The 27,783-nt window shown below is 37.0% G+C and overlaps 3 protein-coding genes across 4 annotated transcripts; 1 reads left to right on the top strand and 2 right to left on the bottom strand.

Annotated features, from left to right (window-relative positions):
• Window positions 1-252: 252 nt before the first annotated feature.
• On the bottom strand, window positions 253-23,168 carry LOC129240502 (uncharacterized). The gene is given in 13 exon segments (XM_054876338.1): window positions 253-1,730; window positions 1,733-4,711; window positions 4,713-11,061; window positions 11,064-14,184; window positions 14,187-14,609; window positions 17,048-17,147; window positions 17,149-17,218; window positions 17,282-17,527; window positions 17,588-17,817; window positions 17,882-18,177; window positions 18,244-18,345; window positions 18,377-18,863; window positions 23,148-23,168. Coding segments are annotated over 13 exon segments (14,550 nt in total). The 3' UTR covers window positions 253-1,604.
• A 17-nt stretch (window positions 23,169-23,185) lies between these two features.
• On the top strand, window positions 23,186-23,719 carry LOC129241453 (immediate early response 3-interacting protein 1). Its single transcript, XM_054877781.1, has 3 exons — window positions 23,186-23,377; window positions 23,426-23,527; window positions 23,582-23,719. The coding sequence occupies exons 1-3, from the start codon at window positions 23,290-23,292 to the stop codon at window positions 23,635-23,637; spliced, it is 246 nt and encodes an 81-aa protein (XP_054733756.1). The 5' UTR covers window positions 23,186-23,289; the 3' UTR covers window positions 23,638-23,719.
• Window positions 23,646-25,410, bottom strand: LOC129241452 (biogenesis of lysosome-related organelles complex 1 subunit 2). 2 transcript variants are annotated; one of them, XM_054877780.1, is made up of 3 exons: window positions 25,246-25,410; window positions 23,911-24,342; window positions 23,646-23,845 (listed from the first exon to the last, which is right to left on the bottom strand). In XM_054877780.1, exons 2-3 carry the CDS (start codon window positions 24,250-24,252, stop codon window positions 23,705-23,707), a joined length of 483 nt encoding a protein of 160 aa, XP_054733755.1. In that variant the 5' UTR covers window positions 24,253-24,342; window positions 25,246-25,410; the 3' UTR covers window positions 23,646-23,704. The 2 variants fall into 2 exon arrangements, with proteins under 2 accessions (XP_054733755.1, XP_054733754.1); XM_054877779.1 differs by lacking the exon at window positions 25,246-25,410 and adding an exon at window positions 24,459-24,520.
• Window positions 25,411-27,783: the final 2,373 nt, after the last annotated feature.

Below are 27,783 nucleotides of genomic sequence, written 5' to 3'. Positions count from 1 at the left end.
ATATCCGACGGGAAATAGCCGCCATATCGGCCGAGACGCTGGCCAAAACTATGGAAAACGCCGAAAAACGGGCACATTACGCTATACGAGCTAAGGGCGACCACTTGCGCGATATCATATTCAAAAAGTGATGTAAACGAATCTCCTTGAACTAAATTAAATGTTTTTCACAATGAAACACAAAAAAATGTTTCTTTTTCCATATTTTTTTAATAATCACATGGGTCAGTTTAATATGGCCAACCCTGTATGTATATTTATATACTCGTAAAATTAATAAAAATAATGACAATAAAAGAGGTTGTTGTGTCGCTATAGTGCTTAAATACGCAACTGCGCTTTCAACAAAATTCATTAATTATTAGATCCCTATGGCTAGTGCATTTAAGCAGATATATATTTAAATAGTGTTACATATAATTACTTAACTTTAGCCAGATCTACAACTTTTTAGCGAGTCAAATAATGCAACTCCGATGTTCTTGTAGATGGAGCCTAAACCAATGTATTGTTGTTGTTAAATGTTCAGCTGCGCCAAATTGTCAGATTAGACGTTCTTAAAAACATTTCTGTTGAGAGTAAGAAACCTAACTCTTCTGTGAAGTATTCGATTTATAGCATAACCACAAAAAGTGCGTCATTGCAACATTTTTTGGATGCAGCATGGATACTGGGCCATGAGAAGTAGGCTTTTGAACATTTTATGAGCAAAGAAATAGTCAGCAACAGAGCTCGTATTTGCGCTGTGAAAAAGGCAATACAAGCCTTGCCGTAGACTCAAGCGCAAGTAATCGTATCAAACTTCATGATTGTAAACTTCAAAATCTTGCTATAAAATACATAATGAATAAGCGTAGGTTCAGCGCGTGGGACCCATCGAACACGATCGAGCGAGAGACCCAGTTTTTAGTTTTGCAAGCAAATGAATTGAAGACCTGTCAACAGCTTTTAACCACGTTGTGCTCATGGCATTCTTGGCGTTAAGTTAAAAAGTTTCGAATTCAGTTGCCAGAAAAAGAGGGGACTTCTTCTTTATCATTTAAAAAGAACCTCTTCACATTTATATTTAGTTTATGCATTCATCTCTGGTCTGTATTAAATCTGTAACTTATATGCGAGCGCATTTACTAAAATTGTGCAATAAATTTGAATAAAAATAGGGGCTCTGCTAAATCTTAATCAATGTAAATATGTATAAATATAATTTCAATTGATATACATATATTTACGTACGTTTTGAGCATAATTATCTAGGTACTTACTATACCATTGCATAATAGAGTCGTAAAGTTGATTAACGGACTTATTAAGCAATTTTAATAAATCGTTGTTAAAGCGTAGGTAATATAAAAAAAAATTCCTTTCGTAGCTCATTCAACCGATTCATAGATTTCTGCATAACGAAAGTGCTTAAGTAGTTGTGTTAAGTTATACATACATATACACATGCATACATGCGTGCATTGCTTACCCAAAAACTACTTTCAATTTCGTCAATCATTAATGCAAATATTAGCATTAATATTTTTTTAATCATTAACGGGGTTGTAATATTAAAATCTGTCTGTTCAACTTACGCATTTTCATACCCTTCCTTTTTTACTCTACGATTTCCTTGTTTTACTGAATAGTTCAATCAATTCGTCACTGGTTGGCATTTTTGGTTCCCAAGCTGTGGATGTAGTCAGCGGAACGGAACTTTTAGGTTCAACATGTTTAATTATATTACTTTTTCTTTTTCGATCAGTTTTTCGATTTCTCCAAATTTGTTTACATACTCGTAGTGAGATCTTGGTCGCATTTTATGGTGCTGTGGTGGGTATTGCTTAGATCTGTGCTGATGACTACTACCACTTCTGCTAGTAGTTGTGGCATCAGATTTTACAGATTGTATCGACATGTTTTTGCAATGCGTCTCATATAATTCTGTAGTTGATTTACGTTTAAGGCGTTGCGCTTCGGCACGTAATTGTTGCCCTTTGCGACGATTTGCTCTCTCCAAAAGTTCGAAACGCAATTTTTCTTCTTGTGCTTTTATCAGGCGCTGATTTTCTTTATGCTCACTATAGGTTTTGGCGAACGATAATGTGGCACGATACCGTCGTAGCTTTTCAGCTAATTCAGCTTCATCTTCAGCCGATAGCTTTTTAATCGCTGCATCAGTATGAGTCGAGTTGGTAACAAACGAAGATGGATGATTTGGTGTTGGACGAGATTGCATTGCAGGCAGTGTTGTCGCGGTTGAGGTGGGACGTTGCAAAACTGCCTTATCGGGTCTTGTAGTTTCCTTCTTTCGGTGAGCGACACTTTCTGCTGCTGCAGAAATGTTTTGCTTTGAATGGGTTGGTTTATTTTTTTCAGTGTTTGGACTATTGAGCGTTGTTTGAGACTTTTGGTATGGATGGAAACGATTGGTTTTACTGGAGGGTAATGCCGATGCAGCCAACAATGTTTGTTTTGGCGGTGCTGTTGTGCGTGGGGATATAGAAGGAGTTTGGTATGGGGAAACATTTGTAGCTTTGGTATCACTGTTTGATTTTACAGCCAATAGTTGAGGAGAGTTTTCTATTTCTTTAGATTTGGTACCAGTGCTTGATTTCACAGCCCAAAGTTGTGGCGAATTGTGCACTTCAGCTTTAATACCACTGTGTGACCTAACTGGGACCTTTTGTGGAGAGTTTTCTACTTCTTTAGATTTTATAACAGTGTTTGATTTAATAGCCACCTGTTGTGGAGAATTGCCTACTTCTTTAGTTTTAATACCAGTGTTTGATTTTACAGCCAGAGGTTTTGGAGAATTGTGCACTTCAACTTGAATACCACTGTGTGGTCTAACTGTGAGCTGCTGTGGAGAGTTTTCCACATCTTTAGATTTTACATCAATGTCTGATTGAATGGCCACCTCCTGTGGAGAATTGTCTTTTTCTTTAGATTTGATACCAGTGTTTGATTGAAAAGCTACCTGCTGTGGAGAGTTGCTTATTTCTGTAGCTTTAATATCAGTGCTTGATTTAACTGACGCCGGTTGTGGAGAATTGATTACTTTTTCTTCCAATGATATTACACTGCAGGTTTTGAGATCATTTTCATTTCTCTTATTAATATTTAGATTTATATTGGTTAAGAGATTTGCTTTTTTCGGTAAGCTTAGACCCATAGTAGTAGGAGTTTGTGTTTTAATTTGCACTAAGTTTCTGCGTAGGATGTAATATTTCTGCGGTGAAGATAAAACGACAGAGGAAACACTACTTTGCTTTGTGCCTAATTTATTACCAAGTATTATAGTAGGAATTGGTTTTGGGGGTAAATCTTTCGGTGAGTCCGAATTTAACGGAACGTTCCTTTGCTTTTCGCAAGTTCCTGCACATTGCTCAGGCGGCCCCGCTACATTCTTAACATCGGGTTTTTCTAATGTTTTTAACTCATCTTTTGAAGCTGCAGCCTTGTTCGGATAGTTGTCTACGGTGCATTTAATGGATGTCGGTTGATTGTGCACAATAGACTTAGAAACATTTACTCCTGGCTCACCTTGAATTTTCATTTCAGTTGACTTGCCATCATCGATCTGAACTAATTTCTGTTCGTTCGATATTACGGTGCACGATTGATTAGTTGAATGAGTTGGTGGAATTCCCATTTCTTTTTGGCTTTGTGTGTCATTTTTACAAGTACTTGTATGGGCCTGAACAGCTTCTTTTATATTTTCTGCATTTTTCTCCAATTCATTATTGTCAGAATCTTTCACGGCATTAAATTCTGTTCCTAGGCTTTTCGCTACGTGGTCATTACCTAAAACTGGACTCGATAGTTCAATTTTATTGCTTAAAGCCGGCGAAGCTGGATCATTATTCAGAATATCGAATAAATCATTGGTTGATACAGGCTTGTTGACAGATTCAGTACAAACTCGCTTAGCGGGTGGGCCCTCCAGTTGTTGGAGTGACTTTCTAGCTTTAGAAGTGCTCGGTATTTCCTCAACTATAAATGAGTTATTCGGTGAAATAAGCTCGAATTCATCTTTGATCGGTTCATCCAGTGTCGGTGTAGAATTTCTGGGCGGCTGAATGATATCAGTTTCGATTTTACTTGCATTTGGAGTAACAACTTGTTTAGGCAGATTTTCATGGGACGTATGCGAAAAAACTTGCGGTGAAATACTCGGTTCTGGGTTTATACGTTCCAACCGATTAGTTTGGCTATCTAATCTGATAATCGGCTGCATCACGGGTGCCGGAATTGTTATAATTTCGGTTATTTCTATAGGAGTTGAGGAACGCTTCGGCCCTATTGTGACTGGATTTATTATTTCTGTCAGAGTGTCATCAGTCATATTTTTTAACGCTACTTTTTCCAAAACATTTGCTTTTAAAATTTCAGAACCACATCCGTCCTCAGGTGCGAAGGGTACTTTCAATATGTTTTCGTTTAAATTAGGTATTTCAGTGGACTGAACGCTTTTTGCCTTCTCTGCAGTTTCAGTGACAATTGCGTTCTTACTTTCGGCATCTTTAAATTTCGATGCTGTAATGTTATCGCCTGCTACTTTTGCGGCCTTGTCTGATTCGAGGGCCGGCATATTGATTGCAGTTAGTTTCTTTTCGTCGCTTTTTGTGCTCTTCTCGTCTAACTGTGAAGCTTTGGTATTCATTTTTGCTGGGGAAGATATTTCTTGAATGTTTTGCGTGTTGGATGTTGGCCCTTCCTCTTTTCATCGGTGTTGGAGTTTTTATTTTGTCTGTCTTTATCACTTTCCAAAAGGGTTTTGGATGGCATTTGGACTTTGAAAATGTATTCAACGCTGCCGGACTCTTTGTCGAAGAAGCAACAATCTTCTGAGGTGACGGCACAACTGGGAATATCGATGGATTAGATGAAGTTGACTTTTTGCGAACTTTTGGTCCGGGCTTTTCAGCCTCAACAGAAGTTGTATTTTGATGATGCTGATGTGTTTTACTCGCATCTTTTTTATCAGCGCTTAGCTCAGGCTCATCGGCTGCATGGAGAGGTCTTGGTGGTGGTGTATTACAAGCATTCGAGTCTGTCAAAAACGAATTATTTCTACTTTGAGTTTTGTCCAGCTCTGAAAATGGAAACAAGTCACTACCTGCATCTGACAGGAAGTCCGAAATGGTAAAACTTCCAACCAAATCAAATCCTGTGGTTGGAACTTCTACCTCATCGAGTGGGCTAATGGCGCTGAGAAAGCTTTCTTGACTAATACCAAGAGCATTTTCACTTGCAGTTGCCGACTTACCATCGATGGTAATTGTGACTTTCTCTTGAGGGAGTGGCAGGTCGCGCTGATCTTTTACTCTAACAACAGTCTTTGCCTGATCAAATTTGGCTTGCGTGCTCGAGATAGGGGGATCCGTTACGGATATCATACAGTCAATAGATTCACGCACTTGTTCGAAGAGCATTGCGTTCAGGAGATCGGAATACTCGTTGTTTATAGTTAGGTCATTTGGAATGTCAATTGCACTAATGTCAGTAATATCCGATAATGGGAAACCAGTATCAGTTTCCCCTAATCCATCATTTCCTCCGCCACCACATTTTAATGCTTTTTTAGCGTTTTCCCGTTCTCTTTTTAATTGCTCACCGTTTTTAATCGGACTTTTCGCTCGAAGTTCGAGAGTAAAACTAGGAGTTCGCAAACCATCATGGGGATGTTCAGCTTCTGTGCGCTCAGTAGATTCTTGATGATCATACGTATCGGTTATATCATCAGCTGTTTCAGCTTTTTTTATTAGCAAATCTTCAAGACTTAATATTGGTGCAAAGAACAGCTCATTTGCACTGTCATCAGCATTGCTGCCTTCACTTTCATCGTCCGCAAACAGGGCCTCGGGAACTTTGGCCGAAATTTCCTTTACGCTATTCAACGAGTTTCGACTGGAAGGTTTTCGAAGGCATTCGTCTTCTTTGATGGTTTGTCTTCTGATTTTTTCAGTTGCGTGCCTGGGATCCTCCTTCTCCAACTGCCCTGTAATTGCAGTGGAAACAGAACTCTCTTCCTCCGTATTTTTCGTAAAACTGAAGTTGCCTAAAACTATATCAATCGATGTATCTAAGAGCTCTGTTGTCTTTTGTTCCTCATCAGACTTTTCCACGGCGCAGTCATTTATCTCTGTAAGGGTTTGGGACTCACTACTCTTCTCAATATCACCAGCAGCTTTCTGTTCTTTGCCAGCTTCGGTGTTTTGTAGATTTTCGAGCGATAGTAATTTAAGTTCAACAATTACATTTTTGGCAATCTTGTTCATGATATCTTCAGTCTCAATATCAGCCGTCTTGATAATTTCTGAAATGGTTGCATTCTGTTGCTTCTGTTCAACTACACCCTCAGATTCAAAATCTAAGCCGACTTTGGATTTCTCTTGATCAACGAACGAAGCTTCCGAAGAATTTTCTTCAATTTTTGGACTTTTAAGTGCGACAGAGATCACGTTTGGTTCCTCAATATTACTGGCTTGTTGTGCTGTTGAAATGTCACTTTCTATATTCGACGAACTAGGTTGTTTGCCTTTGAGTCTTGTTTGAATCCTTGTATCTTTTGAAACTTGTTTGTCTCTTCTTTGTCTGAGTTTCCTAATTGTTTACCTTTTCTTATGGCCTCGAAACGCTGCCGCCTGTTTGTTTATCTTTTCTTCAGTCAATATGACATTGGAAGGCTTTAAAATTATCTCTTTCGAATGGGACGTTGAATCATAATTTAAAAACAATTGAGGAGTATCAAGAGCGTCTACAGATACTTCTTCTTCTTTAATATCGATGTTATCCGTCGCGAATTCAACATTTTCAATCTCCTCTAACGGTTCTGTTTTCATCTCGGTATCTGACACAGGGCGATTTTGTGTCTCTAAAATTTTTCCAATCACAGGCAAAACTTCCGACACATTCAAAGATAAATTAGTATCCTGAGTTTTCACCTCATCAGTAGTTTTTGTAATATGCTTTTCTTCTGAGGAGGCTGATTGTGCTGCTGGCAGAACGGTATTTAGCAGGGAAATATTTGGGACCGAAGATAAAGATGGCTTTCTTACTTTTCTGGCAGATTTAGTCACGCGTCCTTTTTTAGACTTCACCAACGAAGATGGTGCTTTATTTGAAGAATCATTTGATTCTAAAACAGGAATTGTCGGCTTAACTGGATGCTCGTGGCTAGATGCTAAAAGGTCTTTACAAACTGAGTCTACGCTCATTGCTGCTGCAGGTTCAGGCTGAGTTGAAACATGCGTGTCAATATTCAGGCTTGGCTTCACAGTGTTATACATATGAGGTTTCATTCGTTTAATTCTTACTACTGCCTTTTTCGGTTTGGCTAACGCCAACTGTGAAGATGGCTTCTCCGTAGGTATTTCTTTTTCAATGTAATTGCACGACTTGTCGTCCTGTTTCTCGATCGCGAGAGCTTCATGTTTTTCCATCGCATCCATTTGTGTGACATTCAATTTTAGTTTCGCCACACCAGCATTTATTCGACTCACAGTGGCAATATTTACTTTAGATGGCACCGTTTTTCCTAGATTTTCTGCGGGTAATGGTGTGACCTTCTCATCGGGAACTATGAAATCCGATCCAGCATCTTCAACTTCGACATATTCCCTATGATCACCTTTAGTTCGCCTCTTCTTTTTAGCGCGCTCATCCTTTCGCCGCGAAATAAGACTCACCGGATAGATAGGAATATTGTCTTCAGCATTTACAACTTTCGCCACATCTTTCGACTCATTTACTTTTGTGGCCACTAACTGTTCTTCTTGTACATTCTCAATTACTAAATGCTCAATTTTCTTACGACCGCGTCTCTTCTTTACCTCCGGCATTACTTCAGCCGTATCCTTCGGATCAACTTCTTCCTCTACATTCCAATTTGCATTTAATTCCAGTAGTCGTCGCTTTACAATTTTATTACCGCCTTTGCGTAACACACAGTCAGCTGAACGGAGCTTCTTTTCCTTTTTCTGAAATTTCGAAGTACCCGCTAAAGCTTTCTGTTTTTCAATCATTAGCTCCTTTAAGTTTTCTTCATCGTAATGCACTTTCTTTTTCACTGAACTGTCGTTTGCATCTGCCTCCTTGAAAGCAGATTTTAAAATCGGTTTAATAAAGTTAACCACATTTCTATGCTCCTCTTGATCTACATTCAGCGGAACTTTATCAAAACCGGCATTGTCATCAGTATACTGGGGCACTGGACATACACCAGAGAATTTTTTACGCATATTGATCAGTGTCGTCACAGCCAATATTTCCTCCGAATTGTACTCTGAAGGTAAGCATTCTTCCAGTTCCTTTTGTAGTTCTGATTCCTCATTTTTCTCAGAATCACCCTTGGGCAATGCAGTACTTATTTTCCAGGTATCAGTAACCACATCCTTTGTTTGTTCTTGCACACTTTCAAACGCAATTGTTTCCTTCAAAGAACTGGATATACTGGCGCTATATTGTTTTTCTTCCTCATTTCGTTTTGAGAGAATTTCTGGAGACGCTGTATCATCATCTTTAATATCAAAACATTCAATCAATGTACTTAATGCAGTTACTCTATCGTCAACTAGTTCTTTATCGTTGGACATTGGATCAGTTTCCTTGTTTGACGTTGCCTTGTTTATGGCCGATTGCTCTCCAGAAATCGGTGGCAAGATAGAACTTTGCGTAGCATCCCTTTGCTCAATACCAATAGTTAAATTCTCTAATTCCGAGCCTGCAGTTAAATGTTCTGATGCATCACATTTTTTCTTATGCTCGCTTTCGTAACAAGAATTTGCAGTCATTTCTGCTGTAGCTTGCACTTCATCGGCTATTCGCGACTTATGCACTTCCACTGCAGCTTTGACTTCTCCTGTTACTTGATTGGTATCAGCTATGCTGGAAGAGGATTTCGAAGAGCTGGAGGACTCAGTTAGACTAGGTTTCTCGCACTCTTCGTGCACTTCACATTCGTTTCGCTCTAATAACGTCAACGCAGTTTGATCTTTAGAATTAGTTGAAGCATCATTTTGCTCGGATACACTCAATTTGGTTGACTCTGGACTGTGACATGACAAAACCACTTCAGGTTCGTTAGTTGTAGTAATTTCACTTTTTTGTTGCTCCACCATTGAGCAGTCACTACTTGAAGGTAGAATTGGTTTATCTGATGTTTGGTCATCAATCTGGTCGACTTGGTTATCCTTAGCTGATATAGCTTCCTGCATTTTTATTGAAGAATTAGCGGTGGATTGTGAATTAATTGCATTCACACTTGCCTCTGCTCCCGATTCTTCTGATTGATCAGATTTTTGTACTATTTCTATTGCGATATCAGGATTTCCAGAGACAGATTCATTCAAGCTACTAGAAGATGAATCTATGATTTCATCAGCCTTAAATGCAGTCAACTTTGCAGATTCTTTTACTTCCATTGAGAAGTTGGCATGTTTATCTGTCCCCTCGGATACTTTTGTGGATACTTCCAGATTAGTTGTTGTTGTTGTTGTAGTAGTATTTGCGTTAGGTTGTTCTTTTAGGCATGTGGGAATTTCTGCAACTTTGGTACAGGGCTCAGTTATTGCATCACATTTTATTCCCTTTTCTCGTTCACTTTCCAGCGTTAACAACTCCCCCAGCGGGTTAGTGATTGTAGGCGATTGCTGTCGACGTGTCATTGAAGCTTTAAGATCACCCATTTTATTGTCTATACATTCGTTGTGTTCTTGTATCGCCGCATCAATAGAACTATCGTCTGTGTGCACATTCTGGACCAAAGTTTCTGTTTCTTCAATAACCGCAGAACAGAATTCATGCACTTCTTTTTGTACTAATGGTTCAGTGTCGGCATGTAACTCCTCAATGGTGCTCGATGTAGCCTCAGCGCGAACGGAGCATGTCGCGTTTATTTCATCACATTCTGTTAATTTTTCGGTAGAGCCAGTATTTGTAAGTGAAGCTTGTATTTCACTCGCTGATTCCACATCTTCCCACAAGGATTTATGCCTTTCTAGCTCAGACTCAGCAGACTCCATCGAGTTAGTTGCTGATGTTTTCTCATTGTCAGTAGCAGTTTCTTTAATTTTTAATTTGTTAGAATGTTTAGATTCTTCTTCTACTGAAGTGCACAAGTCTTTATTTATATTCACAGCTTGAATTACCTCACTGTCGCCTTTCGAAGATTTATCATCAATTTTTTTATTAAGTAACGAGTTTTCAGTATACTGGGAAGCGCTGTACTTTTTAATAGAATCCTTAACACTGTTCGGTAGCACTTCTATATTAATGTGACACATTATTTCATGAACTTTTTCTTCACCTATGTGGACAGTTTTGTCAATCTGTTCTGGCGATGTATGCGAGCTTCCAGTGCCTAAAGGTAATGCCACAACGTTAGTAGAATCTGATACAATAGTGCAATCCGTTTTGGTTTCATTTGGTGCACCATCCATTTCTTCGTCAATTGGAGTTTCAGGTGCAGGACGAGATGCAATGCGGTTATCCGTTTTGGTTTCATTTGGAGTACCAACCATTTCCTCTTCAAGTGGAGTTTCAAATGCAGAACGAGATGCAATACTCCTATCCGTTTTGGTTTCATTTGATGTACCAACCATTTCCTCTTCTAGTGGAGTTTCAGATGCAGGCCGAGATGCAATACTCCTATCCGTTGTGGTTTCATTTGATGTATCAACCATTTCCTCTTCAAATGTAGTTTCAGATGCGGGACGAGATGGAATACTCCTATCCGTTTTGGTTTCATTTGATGTACTAAGCATTTCTTCGTCAATTGGAGTTTCAGATGCAGGACGAGATGCAATACTCCTATTCGTTTTGGTTTCATTTGATGTATCAACCATTTCCTCTTCTAGTGGAGTTTCAGATGCAGGACGAGATGCAATACTCTTATCCGTTTTGGTTTCATTTGGTACACCAAGCACATCTTCGTCAATTGCACCATCAGACGTTGTAAGCGAATGCTGAATTATTAGCGGTATTGCTTTATCATCGCTTGGAAGAGAGTCTTCCACCTGAGGCTCTTCTGCTCTTTCTATTATAATGGGTGATACCTCTCCGAAATTGCTAGTTATTGACTCGGGTATTTGATGAAGGAATCGTCCATTATATCGACTTGCCGTTCATTTTCATTTGAATTACTGCTTAATGGCGAATCCTGATGAAATACATTTTCGTTTATTGTACTATTTTCAAGTAAATCATGATGAAAATTTGTTACGGTTTTAGCCTTTTGAAGATGGTCCTCACTGTGTTCATTTGGATCTTTCTTAACTTCATTTGGATCTTTCTTAGCTTCATTTGGTTCAACTTCTATTAGAGGATCAGCGATTTTAATCGCTGCTTCTTTATCCTCATGTATTTGATCACCTGCGCTAAGCTGCTTGCATGGTTCTTTTTCTGACGCGTATGTGCCCGCTGATATGTCCTGATTAGAAGTGGGTAGTGTATTAGAAACATTCACTTGATCGACTTTACTTTCCTTTGGTTTGTATAAAACTTCGATTTCTTTCAACGAATCAGAGCTTTCAGTGTCACGTGGTTTGATTTCGCTAACTTTACTTATTGAAGAGACATTTGTGGGTAAGTCCTCTTGACTATTACAGGGTAATTTTACCTCGCTAAGACAACGTGTGTTGTCTTCATCAGCTTGATGTTTTTCGTTGTTACCTGTTGCGTTCTCAACGTTCGTAGGCGGAGCCTTTGGTTTCTCCACTGGTGCTTCAACATCTAGATGGGAAGTCTCATTGCTATCTTGGGTGTGACAGTCGTTTAGCTGATCTAAGCTTTGTATTTCTTCTGCTGAGTTATTGTCCTTATGTAGCGCCGCTGGCGCTTGCAATTCCATTGGTTGAAGCTCTGTTAGGTTATCGATTCCACTATCGGCCGGCAAATAGGTTTCCTCAATTAGATTATCTTCACTTAATTCAGAAATCTTGCGATCATTTTCATTAATGGCTACTTTCACTTCTGACTCAATTATGGCATGGGAATTTGGTCCGACGCTGCTGGTTGCGCCGGCTTCTTCAGTAACTTCTTCTTCGGCTGCTTTTTTTATTTCATCCCGGAAACTCATTGATGTATTGGCGTCACTAGAGCAGAGCTTATTAAATGCATCGTTAGACGTGTTGTCTTGTACATCTTCATCTATTGAGATATAGTTTTCCGATAGTGGGACTGTATTGCCACGAAGGGATTCATCTTCATCGTTGAGTTGACCGAGTTTGCTAATTCGGCTTGAACATACTTCATTTGCTCTTAGCTCAGAACTTTTGATAGAGGCACTGCCTCTGCTGATCTCTTCATTTTTAAGGCCTTCACCTACTTTTTCATTATTATGCGTCAAAGCGTCTGTATTCAATAGTCCGCCCGATTTCAATTCCTTTTCAACTTTTTCACTTTCGACTTTATCCGTTACGTTCGTTTTTTCTGGGTTTTCAATCTTAATAACAGACTCTCTTCTATTGTGCGAATCGTGTTCTTCCACCCTATTCTCTGCTGCAGACTCATTCGATGTTTCAATGCAGTCGCTGACAGAATTGTCTTTTTCTACCGCTTCGCATGACATTTCTAAAGGTTCTTTTTCACCACACTGGCTACTTATAACATAATTAGTGTGTTCTGATTTTGATTTAACAACTTTCTTTTCATCGGTCCTTTCTTCGATCTCCAAACTTATTTCGTCTCGTCTGACTACTTCACAGCCTTCACTACCTTGTTTTATCGACGAATTCCGATTATCTACGCCCGCCAGATCTGGACTTGTTCGGGTAGCTTCAAGGGTTTCACAACTACCAACTTTATTATTTTGATCTAAGTCATCAGATGAGTGGTCTGGTACAAGGAGAACTTCCTGTACCTTCTCACCGTAATTCGTATAAGTCCTATTTTTCTCTTTCAAGTGTGTCAAGTTGATTTCGGAAGATTTTCGCAAATTTTCATCTATATCCGCCAAAATTTGGTCGATTTCAGCGTTTTCATTATCATTGTTAATAATTCCACAACTCTCATTAGCTACATCCACGTCATTGTTTCCCACTAAACTTTCTGTTAGACTCTTTTGTTCTGTATCTGTGATTCCGTTATCAACTGAAATAGTAATTTTTTCGAATGTCGACAACATTTCCATGTTTGACTCGTCATTATCAATTTCAATGATTCTAGATTCTTTCCTATTTTCTGCGATTTCAACAGAGGTTTCACGTGCAGTTCGCTCCTCGGTTGTGCAGTCCTCGGCATTCAAATCCTTATTCGAAAGCGAACATTTTTCTGCATTGGTGTTAATGCTATCGCCATTACTTCCGTCGCCCACATTTATTTCATTTTGCCCAGCATCAGTTAAGTGAGGCGTTACCTTCGGCACTGCATCTTTAGTAAAGATATTTGATTCCGTTGGTGTTGACACAATGTTGTAGGCATATCTGGAGCATGTCGGTGCTTCTTCGTTGATGGGGGCTACGCTAAGTCTGTCTGTGGCATGTGCCACTATAGGAGCTGCTTCGACTACTCTCAAAGCTGTCGATAACGCTACGCTTTCAGGCGTCTGTATTTTGGGGAAAATTTCGGTCGATGAAGTAGCCTCTTCGACTACTTTGGAATAACCTGGTACTGGCACAACGCAACCATTCGAAATTTCATCATCATCGCCGGCATCACTGCCAACAGTGACATCGTCGCGGGATCTCTCGAAGGCATCATCATCATCGTTTTCATCACCACTGTAGTCAATGCCCAACAGTAACTTGCCAGGCTGGAAACAGCTTTCTGCCATTACAATTGGCTGGCGTACATTACGACATTCTAGTATCTCTACAGTACCGACTTCACGCGCATTTTCATAAGCACTTGCATTATTTACCTCTAAGCTCGCACTACTGGTAATTGCAGGTGCGTTATTATTGCTCTCCGATTCGAGCACATCATGTGAAGTGGTGCTGGAGACCTCACCTGGAATGCAATGTTTTTCTTTTCGTACAGGCTTTATCGCCACACTTCCTATTAGAGAGCATCGTAAGGGCATGGAGACCATTCGTTGTGAACGTTGTGCTCGTTGTGGTTCAGCAGTGGGTACAACTTGTTGGGCTACTGTATTGCTTATTTTATTTTCATTTCCTTTAGCGTCCCCGGTCAACGATGTTTCTTCGCCATCGGATGACGAATCTAATACAATTGTGTCCAATTCTCTTGGTTGTGTGGCTTAACCACATGTGATACGTCTGGTTTGGCATATTTTGATATAATTCTTGAGCGCCCTATATGGCGCCGAGCTATTGACTGTCTTTTAGTTCACACTATTTGTTGTTGTGAGCTTTGGTAGATTTTTTCAGTGATTGAATTTGACTTTTCGATACTCTTTTTCTCATTTTCATCTTCGTCATCGGTTGAATCGAGCGAAATAATACCATTATCACTAACGGTGCAACTTAAACTAGTACTACTTTGGTTCTTAGGTCCTAACAACTTACGATTAAGTCTATTATATTTTAAGGGACTACTTAGCTTATTTCTCTGTACATCATATCCGACTGATAAATGCGTTGTTCTACTGCTACTGCTGCAAGAATTTGAACAATTTGGCCTCCGCCGCCCGAAATGTCTTGTTGGTGTAGTTCCGAAATAAACTCATCGGCGTCCTTGGGGTCTTGGGGTGTTCCCTTGGAGTGATATATGGTTTACGTTGTGATTTGCTCTAAATGAAAAACAAAATACATTGAATATGTTTAAATTAAGATACACAAATATTTCTTTTGAATATACTTCAGCTTCTTTCAGTTCATAGTTCAGTTCGATGTAGCAGATTTTCTAATCTCATCATTAAATAAATTTACGACTTCAATAGGAATATTCTCGAAACTATTTAAATGAAGTTAATAAGTTAAAATTTTTCGTTTTCTGTCAATTTAAAAAAGTATAGAAATTTAGTTTCAAGTGTCTCTGTAGGCCTATGTTTATCCTAAGTTTTTAAGCCGTTCGTAGTTGATTGATTTATTAATAATGGAATATTGTTGATTGAAGATTAGGGGGAACGCCAAAAATGTTGATTGAAGCAAGTCTCCTTCCATATGTTGATTTCCTGTGGGGTTGGTGTAGAGTTTCCAAGGATTGAAGATAGTTTAAAGTTGATTGTTGATTGTAGACATTTTACAAGGGATTGTTGATTGTAGACATTTTACAAGGGAATGTTGATTGTAGACATTTTACAAGGGAATGTTGATTGTAGACATTTTACAAGAGAACGTTGATTGTAGATAGTTTATTGTTGAATGGCGAAATGTTGATTCAAATATAATTTTGTTGAATGGCGAAATGTTGATTCGAATATAATTTTGTTGAATGGCGAAATGTTGATTCAAATATAATTTTGTGTTGACTGTTGAATGCATATCTGAGCCTGGCTCGTTTGGGTATTATTTTTAATTTGGTATTCAGCCCAACCCGTTATATCAGCGCTAGTTTCTACCTCTACATAGTGATATACGATACACTAGACAGGGCTAGTGTACTGGGGCGGCAGCCCTTGGTCGGGAAAAACCCGAGTCATTCCGGTAACATAGAACCGGCTGCCCTGGGAATGACATCGATGGCCTGTGTTCCAAAGTGAACAACTACCTCACCGACCTTTCTCGCTTTTTCACTGCGAGGAACCTCCAACTTTCCCCCACCAAGTCCACGGCGACCCTTTTCACCACCTGGACAAAGGAGGTCAAGCTGTCCCTTAAGGTAAAAGTCGACGACACACCAATTCCGACTGTGAATAACCCCAAAATTTTGGGTGTAACCTTTGACAGCTTGCTCTCCTTCTCTGCGCATACAACCGCAATTGCCACTAAAGTCCAAAATCGCAACAAGGTCCTCAAATCGCTGGCCGGCAGCACTTGGGGCAAGGACAAAGAACTGTTGCTTTCGACATTTAAGGCAATTGGCCGGCCGGTTCTAAACTATGCTGCGCCTGTCTGGTCGCCTGGTACTAGTGATTCGCAGTGGATAAAGCTTCAGACATGTCAGAATACCGCCATTCGGACAGCGACCGGGTGCCTCCTGATGTCACCCATACAACACCTCCACAACGAGGCACAAATGCTCCCAGTAGCGGAGCACAACAAATTGCTCAGCAAACAGTTCCTGCTCGACCCCGACATACCAAACACATGTCCGGCATGTGAAGGTACCCCGCACGACACTAACCACCTCTTCACATGCCCCCTTAATCAGACTCATCTAACGACCCTCTCCCTCTGGACCCAACCTGTCGAAACAGCATGTTTCCTGGGCCTACCCCTAGATGAGCTAGACGAAGACGAACGATGATATACTTACACTGACAGGGTTAACTATGCTGTTAAAAACAACAACAACAACAACCTCTACATAGTTTTCATAATTTATAATACATTGTTTTATTTTTACATAACAAACATACGAGTATAAAAAAAATCAGTCTTGCATAAAATTTAGGAACTCTACAAATGAGGTGCATTCGAGAATACAAGGGCAAAACACAAAGGACAGTCATGTTTATTACCCTCACATAAGTCCAAATAGGAGCAAATACTATATTCTAGACTATCCTAAATTCAAGAACATCAGTATTTTGTCCATAACGTGATTGGATTAATATACTCCAGCATCCGAGCAAAGAAGTCGAAATAGATTGCAAATTTCCAACATTTTTGGTTACCGTATAATTAAGATACTGTGTTTTCTTAAAAAAAAAAAAAAACTATGCCTCTTGTATATTAACTTTAGTCTTTGCGAACAATGGCCCATAAATATTATTGTGAATTACTTTTTCCTTAAGCACGGTGCTCTCTAATTTATAGGTAAAACTTTATAATTATATTGTTGGATAAAGTCAAGACTTCTATGCAAAATTACTGAAATATGGAGCGAGCTCAGTAGTTTCAGTACTGAAACAAAAAAAGTCGCAAATGTAGAGTTTCAGGAAATATTCCTGTACATACAATAGTTGATATACACTTCGGACTTTAACAACTGTAATAGAACATGGTTTTGCACAAGGCAATGTGCAGTTTTAATTATTATTCATCATAAAGATCACTCTTTCCATAACTTCTATATCGTTAGTGTTTTAAACTTACTTTCTCCAAATCTATTCGACAGAATACTCCAAAGCCAAAATCTTCATTCAGTTGGTTTTGCATACACTTGAAGATATTTATCAATTGTAGTTTTCAGTATATCCAGGCTTAAATCCTCTTCCAGTAATTTTCTAAAATTTCAAATTTAAATTTTTGTCATGCCAACTCAAATGTTTAGGTAAAACGAGTATCACCTTGTTCCCTGCTTGTCGGACTCATCAATAATATGAACATTATAATCCACTTTATAAAATGGGTCCTCAACATTTTTCGGTACAAGCTTCGGTAGATAAGCAGAACCATCTCGAATAGCGAGATCTACGATGTCTTGTTTTCTCCTATTCGAGTAATGAATCCATTTTTGAAAAGCTAAAGTTTTTAAACGGTAGGTGGCATAGTCACTGTTCTCCAATCGAACTTTCGGATGAGTTAGGAATTTTCTACAATAATAATAATAAGTAAACTGACGTATAAAGTACATATAACCCTATATAAGGTACCTGAACATATCATCCAATAAATTGCCCATTTTTTCTGGAAAATCTATACGTAGCAAAGTCAAAATTTTTAGCTTAACGTCGTCATTTAACAACGACGATACCGTGTTCATCAGTGATTCTACTTTCATCTTATAGTTATTCTCATTTTGTCCGATAATTTCAATTTCGTAATTTATGTAATATGTCATTAATTCAGTTAAATACCAGTTAAGTTTTTTGTAATATTTTGTCTAAAATGAAGATAGCAATTAATCTGGCAATTCATATTTTGCTTATTTTATTTCTACAACTTACATAATTTGTAGTGCCATACGCAGGCTTCATTGCACTAAACCAAATTTTGACCACGTCCCATAAGTGTTTTACATCATCTGAGGATTCTGACTCTTGGAAATGCTTTACTGCTTTTACAAATTCTTTCATATCGATATCCGGGAAATCCTGCTCATATGGATACCCAGACATTGCATTTAACGCAGTGGCGGGAATTGCTACTGCAACCGGCCTCTCCTTGTCGAATAGATTTAAAATTTGATGAAATGTCAATTTATATGCTTGGCGTTTGATGTCCTCATATCTTTTGCTGGTTCCTAAAAATTTAATTCGAAAAGTTCTCTAGATGGTTGATAGATCAACTTTGAGAATGAAGTAATTACCTAATAAGTCTTGTTGTTTGTCACTGTCCAGGGGTTCCGTGGCTGATTTTTTGCAATCATCGCTTAGCTGTCCACTGTCCATATTTTTTTGTTCACCTAATTTTTGTTGGAAGCATTTATATTATAATCATTTTAATAAAACGAGCTGCTCTCTGAATAACTATTATTGTTTTTATTATCTTACCTGTACTTATCCTAGGGCTACAACGTTCATCTTCATCACTGCTAATACTCACAACTATATCTGTATCGGTAGTTGCAACTTTACTTGTATTCTCGGTATTTCCAAATCGATTGCTTAATTCACTTTCCGAGCTGATTTTATGTGCATTCGAGTGATTACCGCGTTCATACCTTTCGGTTAGTTCTTCAACGAAATTGCTCCAACACTCATTACTCAGCTGTGGTAACTTTAAAGCCGGTTCATCTTCAACCAGAATAACTTCCTCGAGTTCACCAATTTCATTAGATAGTTCCTTTAAAGCCAATTCGCCATCGTCATTAAAAAAATTGTTCGGGTCCTTTTGTTTTGACGCTTCTTTACCCTTAGCTTTTGGGGACGACATGTTCGACAAACTCCGTAATTGAATATGTTGGTAAATTTTGCTTTTCTTTATTAACTAGAATCCTTTTTATCAAATTTTCGTAAAATGTGCAAATAGCTTTCGTTACTACCAAATCGTTTTCCCCAAAAAATATTATTCACCAAATTAAACAAACACAAACAACGGCTTTTGCTCAAAAACAGCGTTCAGACCTTAATGGCTGAAAATGTTGATAAGCGCTCGCTCTCCTATGTCGTTGAAACGAAATTCTATAAATTTTCTTTTCCAAAGTTCTTTGTTGCTGCACACGGTGAAGCGTACTGCAGTTTTAAATGTCTGTATCGCCTTTACCAATTAATTGCACTTTTATCCTTATATTAACACGCGAAAAATAGCAAACACTTTTTATTCCTCGTGATCAAAATTGAACATTAGTCGTGTATAAGCAATATTATTCTTAAAAGCATGAATGAAATATTTATTTTTACCAATTTTTCTCTACCGTATAAAGCCAAGAACGACCGCGCTGAATTCTGTGTATGTAATAGCCATTTCGTTTTTTCGTGCTGCCACAACAAACTGAAAAGCACTGCCACCAACTTTTTATAAACATGTGCATGCGCTTTCAAATATACTTTCAATCATAATTTTTTTTTTTAATTCACATAGTTTAAATTCTGCTTCCAAACTTTAAAATAAATTATGAGTTTAACTAATATTTCCTTGTTATTTTAGAATTAATGCGAAACCTATTTGGTGGCAATATTGTTTTTAATAGCAGGAAGCGTCTGTACTCTTTTGGCCTCGGGAGACGGTCCAGCATGCTTGACTGAGCTTTGTGTGTGTTAGTGCAGTCGGGTGTCGTCGTGTCACACATACTTGTTGTCGGCTTTTGAATGATGAAAATCAAAAATTTTAGATATTAGCGTCAATCAGCCGACACGCACACACATAAAGTTCTTGTCAAACAATGCTTGACCGTACCCGAGGCCATTTGTCCTTGTCGCTTGTTTAGTACTAACGAATTATTTATAAGTATAAGCGAGTGTGAGGAGCACAGCCTTTTCATCAAAAATCGTTGTTTCTAACGAGTTTTCCCAGGTGGTGGGTTATCTATGGGTGGTGGTGCCAAGTTGGTTAGTGTAGTAAGTTTAACTAACTGTTATTTCAGAATTCATGCTAAGTCTATTTTATTGTAGTGCTTCGCAAGTAAAAACACTCTCAACAGGTTGTCAAAAAATACCCACAGCTGAGATCACCTGATTCCAAAACGCTCTTTTATGTAAATGGTTGCATAAAAAATTATTAAAAATCACAGAAAATCTATCAAAAAATCTAAAAAATGGCGTAAATATTTAGATATTCCTCAATAAAAAGCATTATTAAAGCTAAGAAATATATTCAAAATATTTGTTATTGTAAATTTTCCACGTCAAAGATACTATTTTGTATTTTTCTCTGGTCGATATTTTATTGTTATTAATGTTACCAGAAAAATTCTACTTTGGTTTAGTAACCTCGCCAATACGCACAAGGAAAAATATCAAGCACTCACCCTATCACACACTTGACTGCCTGTCAAAAACACACCAATAGTGTAGTCACAAAATAGGAAGAAAAAAAATTATTTTTGTACAATGGTCTATTTGGTGGCAATATTGTTTTTAATACCAGGAATCGTCTTTACTATTTATTGTCTTTTTCGTTTATTCAATACTAACGAATTATTTATTAGTAATAATAGCGTGCATGAAAAACACAACTCGTTGTCGAAAATAACGTTGGTTTCTAACGAGTTTCACTAGATGGGGATGCCAAGTTGATTAGTACAGACAAAGAACAGGTACGTATTGACGTCTCAACAAATCGTTTTTAACAGAGTTGATCACCAGCCAACTTTGAGCCATTCAACTTTTTTTCGAGCAAATATTTATTTAGTTAGGTCTATTATAAAATATGGTTTAGACATTTGAAATTAAGTAGTAACGTAAAAGGAAAATTAATATGACTGCAATGGGACATTACGAGAGTAATTTCAAATAAAGCAATATTTCAATTTAACTTTAAGTATACATTTATAGTCAGTTAAGTCTACGTCAAAAGAATTTTCGAAAAAATTAAATTCATAATTAGGAAAAATTTTTAGGAACTCTTTCTGAACTATTTACACTAATTGCGAAGTACGGTCTCGAAATAAACCATACACACAAAAGCGTTTATGGGTCTGAGGAAGAATTGATAAATTTTTCAAATGCAAGTGTGGAGTTTGTTACTGCATAATTAAAATGTGTAGCAGAGGGGAGCGTAGTAACAAAATACACTCTCAAGTCAATAAACTCACCAGCAGAATTTAGTTAAAAGTTAACACTGTTAAAAGGCATGTGAGCGTGACAAAAAACAATGCTTCGTGACATTTCTTAATGTGGAGATGCAATACTCTAGAAAGACTCAATTAATACCAAGACAAACTAGCTTAGGTATAACTTTGGAACCATAGATGACTAGATGTGAAACTCTTTTTCTCGTGAGAGCGCTGAAAAATGTGCATTTTTTATAACATTTTCCAATATTGCCACACCGGTAGAAACATGAATTGGGTATTTTTGAACCAAAGGTCTGGAATTTTTAGTTTCCACACCACCATTGAGGTTAGTATTTAGTGTGCGGTTGCTCAATAGTATATTACTCGTAAACACCTACAAATGCTAAAAATAAGCACAATCCGTATGAAATATGTACATAAATAAGCAAAAAATTTAAAAATTTATATGTAAATGAAATTATTTAAAACTGAAATACAAAAGTAATTTAATAATAATAAAGTAATGAACGCGAAGAACATAAGTTATAATTAAAAACGTGCGATTTTTTAATATAACACAAAAATTGGATAACAAAAAAAAAAAAATTCTCAAACAACGAACAGAATAAGTTAAAGCAAATTACCTTTATTTTTTGTAAAATATCTCAAACACAAATTCAGTTCCCTTACCTACGCTTTTCAACCATAGAATATTTACGTATATACAAATTTACATAAACCAACACACAGTTTTCAATAAAATTACATTATGTAGATAAGACTAATTAAAAGTAGAAGTCGAAAAGGATATAACGAGCTTTGGATTCTACAAACTCACTTAAATTCAAATTATTACATTTCAATTGAATTAATTTTAAGACAAATAATTATAAACATTTCAACACGTAATTTCTCCATTAAGCAAAAACGAACTGTTTTCGTCTGTTATTTTTGGCGCGTTTCTTCTGGCAGTCTGCCATTTCGCCTATCAGCTGTTCAAAATCCCATAATGTGTGAGTGCTGCCAAGTTTTGAAACGTCCTCATGGGCGCGCTCTCCCTCAAAATGAATAAGTTTCACATCTAGTTATCTATGTTTGGAACTTTATTTATCCCTTCAATAATCTCATCATCTCAGAGAACAAGAGAGCAGAAATCAATGCCTAAAGACGCGATATAAGTTCAGTCTAATATCACGCAGATCAACAGCGGACACATCGTCATCAGATGCGAAATTAGATGAAAATAAATCAAAAAGTAAATCGTAAGTAATTCTTTCCCCGAAGTAGCAGTGCTTGATGACTTTCTCTTAGATTTTATATATCACCAGACATTGTTTGTGTTGTTTCTTACATCCAGCTCAAAATTTCGAACATACATCCAATAGAAAGACTTGTTTTACTTGTTGAATTGATTTTTATTCGCTAAAATAAGTCCTAAAGCGCTGCTCATTAGTGGTCTTCAACTTATTAGAAAGTACGGCAGCTATTATTATTTTTTACATTTGAAAATTTTCGGGCAACCTGCTACTTCACTAAGCAGATTAAAGTAACAAAGCTAGCTTTGTTTGTGATTGATATTAATATAATATATAATAAATTGAAGAAATCATATTACAAATTTGTTTTGGTATTTTAAGGACGTTTTAGCCCTGCCTCTCGTATAAACATGGTAGGTAACTTTTTCACATTCAGTTTCTCTCCTACTTTTGTTTCAACTAATCGCCTTAAAAATCGCCTCATGTAAACACTTTCATTTAGTTTACAGTTTACATTCGATGGTGGTGCCAAGTGGAATAATGTTCAACATTTTTTCCCAAATCACTTAATAATGACTTTGATTAGAATTTTATTAAGTAAGACTAACAATTTTAAGGATAAGTAATAAGTTATATAAATAGATGACGGATTGAAATATTAAAATAAAAGTTTTTGAGTGCCTTGGTACATATTGGCGCATAATAATAATCTTGCGGTAAGGTTTAGTTAAAGTGGGACTAGGCATTTATTACTGAATGTAGTTTTTTACACATAATCAATTAACTGCTCTGCTTTAGTACCAGCTCTTGATTATGCGTCATTATATTTACGGCTTTGAGAAATATGAAAAATTTTTAAGTCTGGTAGCTCGAAATCTGATGGTGATTTGGAAACGAGATATTGCAATAGGTCATCGTTTTCTAAAAATATTTATTTATCAAAATGTTTACCTTATGGACACTTGTGGAGGCGTCTTTGTTGTGCCTGAATGCAGTATGTGTTTTACATGAGGAGCGTTTCCTTGCAAAATGTAAGTAAATTATAAAATTGTTGGATGTTTCTTAACGAATTTTTATAGTTGGTTGGGGTGCACAAGCCTCCAACATGCAGGACTTTGGCCAGCCAACGGCGAAAGCTCAAATTCTAAACCTGATCCGTTCTATTCGCACCGTAGCAAAAAGTAAGTTAATGGATCTATGAAATGTATTTCAACTACTCACATGTTTTCTTCTAGTTCCGCTTATATTCCTTAATGTGCTTGCGATACTGATAAAGTTAATACTTGGATAACATAAACATTTAGTTTGCTTTAATTTCTTTAATAAATCTAAATATTTATATTAATTACAATAAAGTTTTAATGTATTGTTGATTTTCGTTGGAGTACTGATTTTACCCGATTTTCAAGTGCAATACTGTAAGCATCCAATTTGTAAGCGGCAGCTTCCAACTTATCCACTGTATCTGATATTTCATCAATTTGCTTCATAAGAGGGACCTTAAAAATACAAATTGCATTACATTTAAAAAATCGTATATAAAATTATAAAAAATAAAAATTACCAATAGTTGAAATTTTATGCTTAATTCATTAGTAGACACACTGAGGTTTTCAGCTATTTGCTGCATATCTGAATATTTAGCCACAGTAGCTTTATTCATTTCCTCCAATAACTTGTAGTCTTCAAGGGGCGCATTCAATTCGTTGCTAATATATTCCTCCGTTTTTCGAAACATTTTTGTTGCTAATTTGCTTAAATTAGGATCATGCGGATCCAATGCTTCGAAACTTGATGTACTTGTTGACAGTGTGGGACCTCGAATCGGGGAATCAAGTAATGCGTTATGTTCCTGTGAAATTTGAGACGCAGTCGCGTCGACAATAATTTCTTCATTTTTATCCATCGTAAATGAAGTGTAAATATTTTGCAATAATTCTAACTCAAACTTTACATGTATTGACAAACTCTTAGGTTTGTTTCTTTACTTTTCTATCTGAAAAGAGTGAGATTGAAGTTAATCATAAAGCAATAATATAATTTAATTTTGCACAAAACAAAACCAATTCAAACAAAAATATTTGTCTGAAGAAATCGGCACTCCGACGCTACCATTTTTATCCCCAAAATCGGAGGTATCCATTATAAAGTTTTCTTCCAACAAGGATTGTCACTTCAGCATCATTCCTCAAACCTTTATGGGCAATATTTATGCTGCTACAACATCAACGGCAATACTGCTGTTTCCGTGACGCCGCAATTTAATGGCGGATTCTTATAGAACTCGACAAAAGAAAACGAAATGAAGGAGTAAAATTTTTTGATATCTCGCTTAGTTTTCGAGATATTAAATAAAACAAAAAATGATAATAATTTTTTCTTCAGTTTCGATAGAATTCGGCGAGATAAGAAAAAATATAGGAGTAAAAATTTTCGATATCCCGCGCTTTAAAAAAATAACCCTCATCAGTCCAACTCCGGCTACGCAATCCACAATATTTTTGCGTAGAACTTTTCTTCGCCTGGGCGACCTTCGGCCGCGCTTCAAAAAAATAACCCTCATCAGTCCGACTCCGGCTACGTAATCCACCGTATTTTTGCGTAAAACTCCTTTTCGCGTGGACGGCCTTCGGCCGCGCTTCCAAAAAATTACCCTCATCAGTCCGACTCCGGCTACTCAATCCACCGTATTTTTATTCAATATCTCGAAAACTAAGCGAGATATCAAAAAAATTTACTCATTCATTTCGTTTTCTTTTGTCGAGTTCTATAAGAATCCGCCATAAGATTGCGGCGCCACGGAAACAGCAGAATCCCCACATCAACAATAAGTTATATTTTTTATAGTATATAGCTTTACAAGTAACCATAAGATTCAGTCTTATTATTTAAGTTTAACCTTTCACTTGTGAATGAAAGAAATGCTCTTTCCACAGATATTTGCCTAGCTAATAAAGAGAGTCATTTGAAATTGCTCAAGTTTTGATAATAAGGAAAATATCTTCATTCAATTATAACCGCTTGTGAAGATTTTCAAAATTGCCGATATAAATAATACTTTGCTTCAATGGGGAAACCTTATTCAATAATATAATTTGTATAGAAACAAAGCTAGAACCACCTTTGTCGATTGGTAAACAACCAAACAGCTGATTCGAAAGCAGACAGTGCTGCCAATAATCCGAAAAACTTTTGACCCCCGTTGCATTATACTTTGACGACTTATGAACATTGGCGAAGCATCTGGCAACAATACCATATATGACTGAAGCGAGACCCCTTTTCTTGTGAAGGAGAGTTTTTATAACTTTTGTCATTTAAGAAATACCGTAAGAAACTGTAATTTTGTATTTTTTAAACAAAAATTGGCTGGAATTTAGAACAATGTATATTGGGCAATTTTTGGCAAACTATAATGTTTTTATTAATGAAACTTGGTGGAGATGTTAGTGAGGTGTTAAGGAACACTCTTTATAACTCCGAATTATTCGGGAAATAATAATTTTGTAATTATTTGCCTTCAAAGTGCCCTCAGGAACTTCGTTATAATTTGTCACATTACACTATATATATTTTAACACTTCACTGAAATTCACCAAATATACACTCACACGCGTGTTTTTACTGATTTTTATGCTTATATTCGAATTGCTTCTATTAAAATTAAATGCAAATTCATTTGTCCATGCAATCACTTTCCAATTTTAAACGCGAATAAGAAGAAAATTGGAATGGCAACAGTATGGTGTTGCCGGATGCCTGCAAATGAAACTAAAATACAAATACAAAAATTAAGTATTTAAGTTTAGTGTTAATGATGGGGATAGTGGTTATTGTGCGTCCTTACTACATACACGCATATGATATTTTAATTTTGGGTTCAATGGTTTTAACACGGAAAGGAGATCTACGCAAAAATACTGTGGATTGCGTAGCCGGAGTTTGACTGATGAGGGTTATTTTTTGGAAGCGCGGCCGAAGGCCGCCCACGTGAAAAGGAGTTCTACGCAAAAATACTGTGGATTGCGTAGCCGGAGTTGGACTGATGAGGGTTATTTTAAATTTTTTAATTTTTAAATTTTAAAAAAATACTGCACTTTTACAATGAACCTTCCACTGACACCCCTGCATACCAACTTCGTTTTTATTTCAGGTGTATGGCAACACCAACTTTTCGCTAAATTAGAGAACTTTAACATTAAATTACTTAAAAACTATAAGCCTCCGGCAGGTTCGGTTTTTAGTTTTAGATGGGGATACACCCCTCTATCCCCCCCTTTTAACCTTTTTTTTCAAAGCGATATACATTATACTAAAGTTTTCCCCAAAAATTGTCAATTTCCGGTTTCCACACTACCATTGATGTATGCAAACGCTGCATTACGGAAGTTAGTATAGGGTGTTCGGTTTCCCATCCGGTTTGTCACTTCAGCCGTTCCACCGACATTCAGTCTACCTCACCGGAACAACCAGAATCTATATCCGGCCAAGGGCTTTCACTTCAGCAGGAATCCCCGTATATGAATGGGGAGTGTTTATTTGCTACAACAACAACAACTCAGATATCCATACATACAATAAAAAAGGCATAAATATATATATGCATAAATAACCAAAAATATTCCAAAACTATCATGGAAATGAAATTATCCAAAATTGAAACACACAAATAATGAAGACGCAAAATATAAGTATAAAGAAATACAAAAATATGAAGTTTTTAAATACAACATAACAAGTGGGTAACAAAAATAAATTTGTAAAACAACAAATAAAAAAAAAAAAACAAAATACATTCATATTATAACTTAAAAAAAGTTAGCAAAAGTATGTTTATAAAATATGTCAAACTAATGAGATCACAACCCAAATTTTATTTGAAACAATGTATAAAATATTATATACATTACATAAAATTAAAATTTACATAGACACAACACCCAGTCCGAACTTGCATTAATTAATCATGGGTTAGTGTATAAGATGGAGAAAGAAAGTAAGTTAAAACAAAAATTTTCTTTGTTTTATAGCGAGGATTGTATTAATTTCTTTTCATTTTCCAGAAATAAGATAAAGTGCGAAAGGGCGCCGGTAGAGATATAGGGCGAAAAAACAAACGAGTTGCGTTGATGCCTGAAGAACAACCACATACTTTTAGAAATGGAGCCGGAGGTGCAGAATCAAGGACTTGTGTACTCGGTGGGGTGTATGAAAATGCACAACTTGAGTACGCAGTACCTCTGGATGCCATTTGCTCTCCTCTACCATTCTTGGGGTACTCCACGCCCTCCACGGCAATAATTTCTTTCACAATATCTTTTTTCTTTCTTTTTTTTTTGCTTCAAGTTGTATTTTACAGGTTATTATTCTACGTTTGCTAGTTTTTTTCTGGCACACTGTTGTTGTTGTAACAACAACACAAATATTTTGAAAACGC

The sequence above is a fragment of the Anastrepha obliqua genome, chromosome 3 (genome assembly GCF_027943255.1).
Source record: "Anastrepha obliqua isolate idAnaObli1 chromosome 3, idAnaObli1_1.0, whole genome shotgun sequence".
In the NCBI taxonomy this organism is placed as follows: Eukaryota; Metazoa; Arthropoda; class Insecta; order Diptera; family Tephritidae; genus Anastrepha; species Anastrepha obliqua.
Note: the sequence above shows the minus strand (reverse complement) of the source record. Positions and strands in the feature narration are given on the sequence as shown.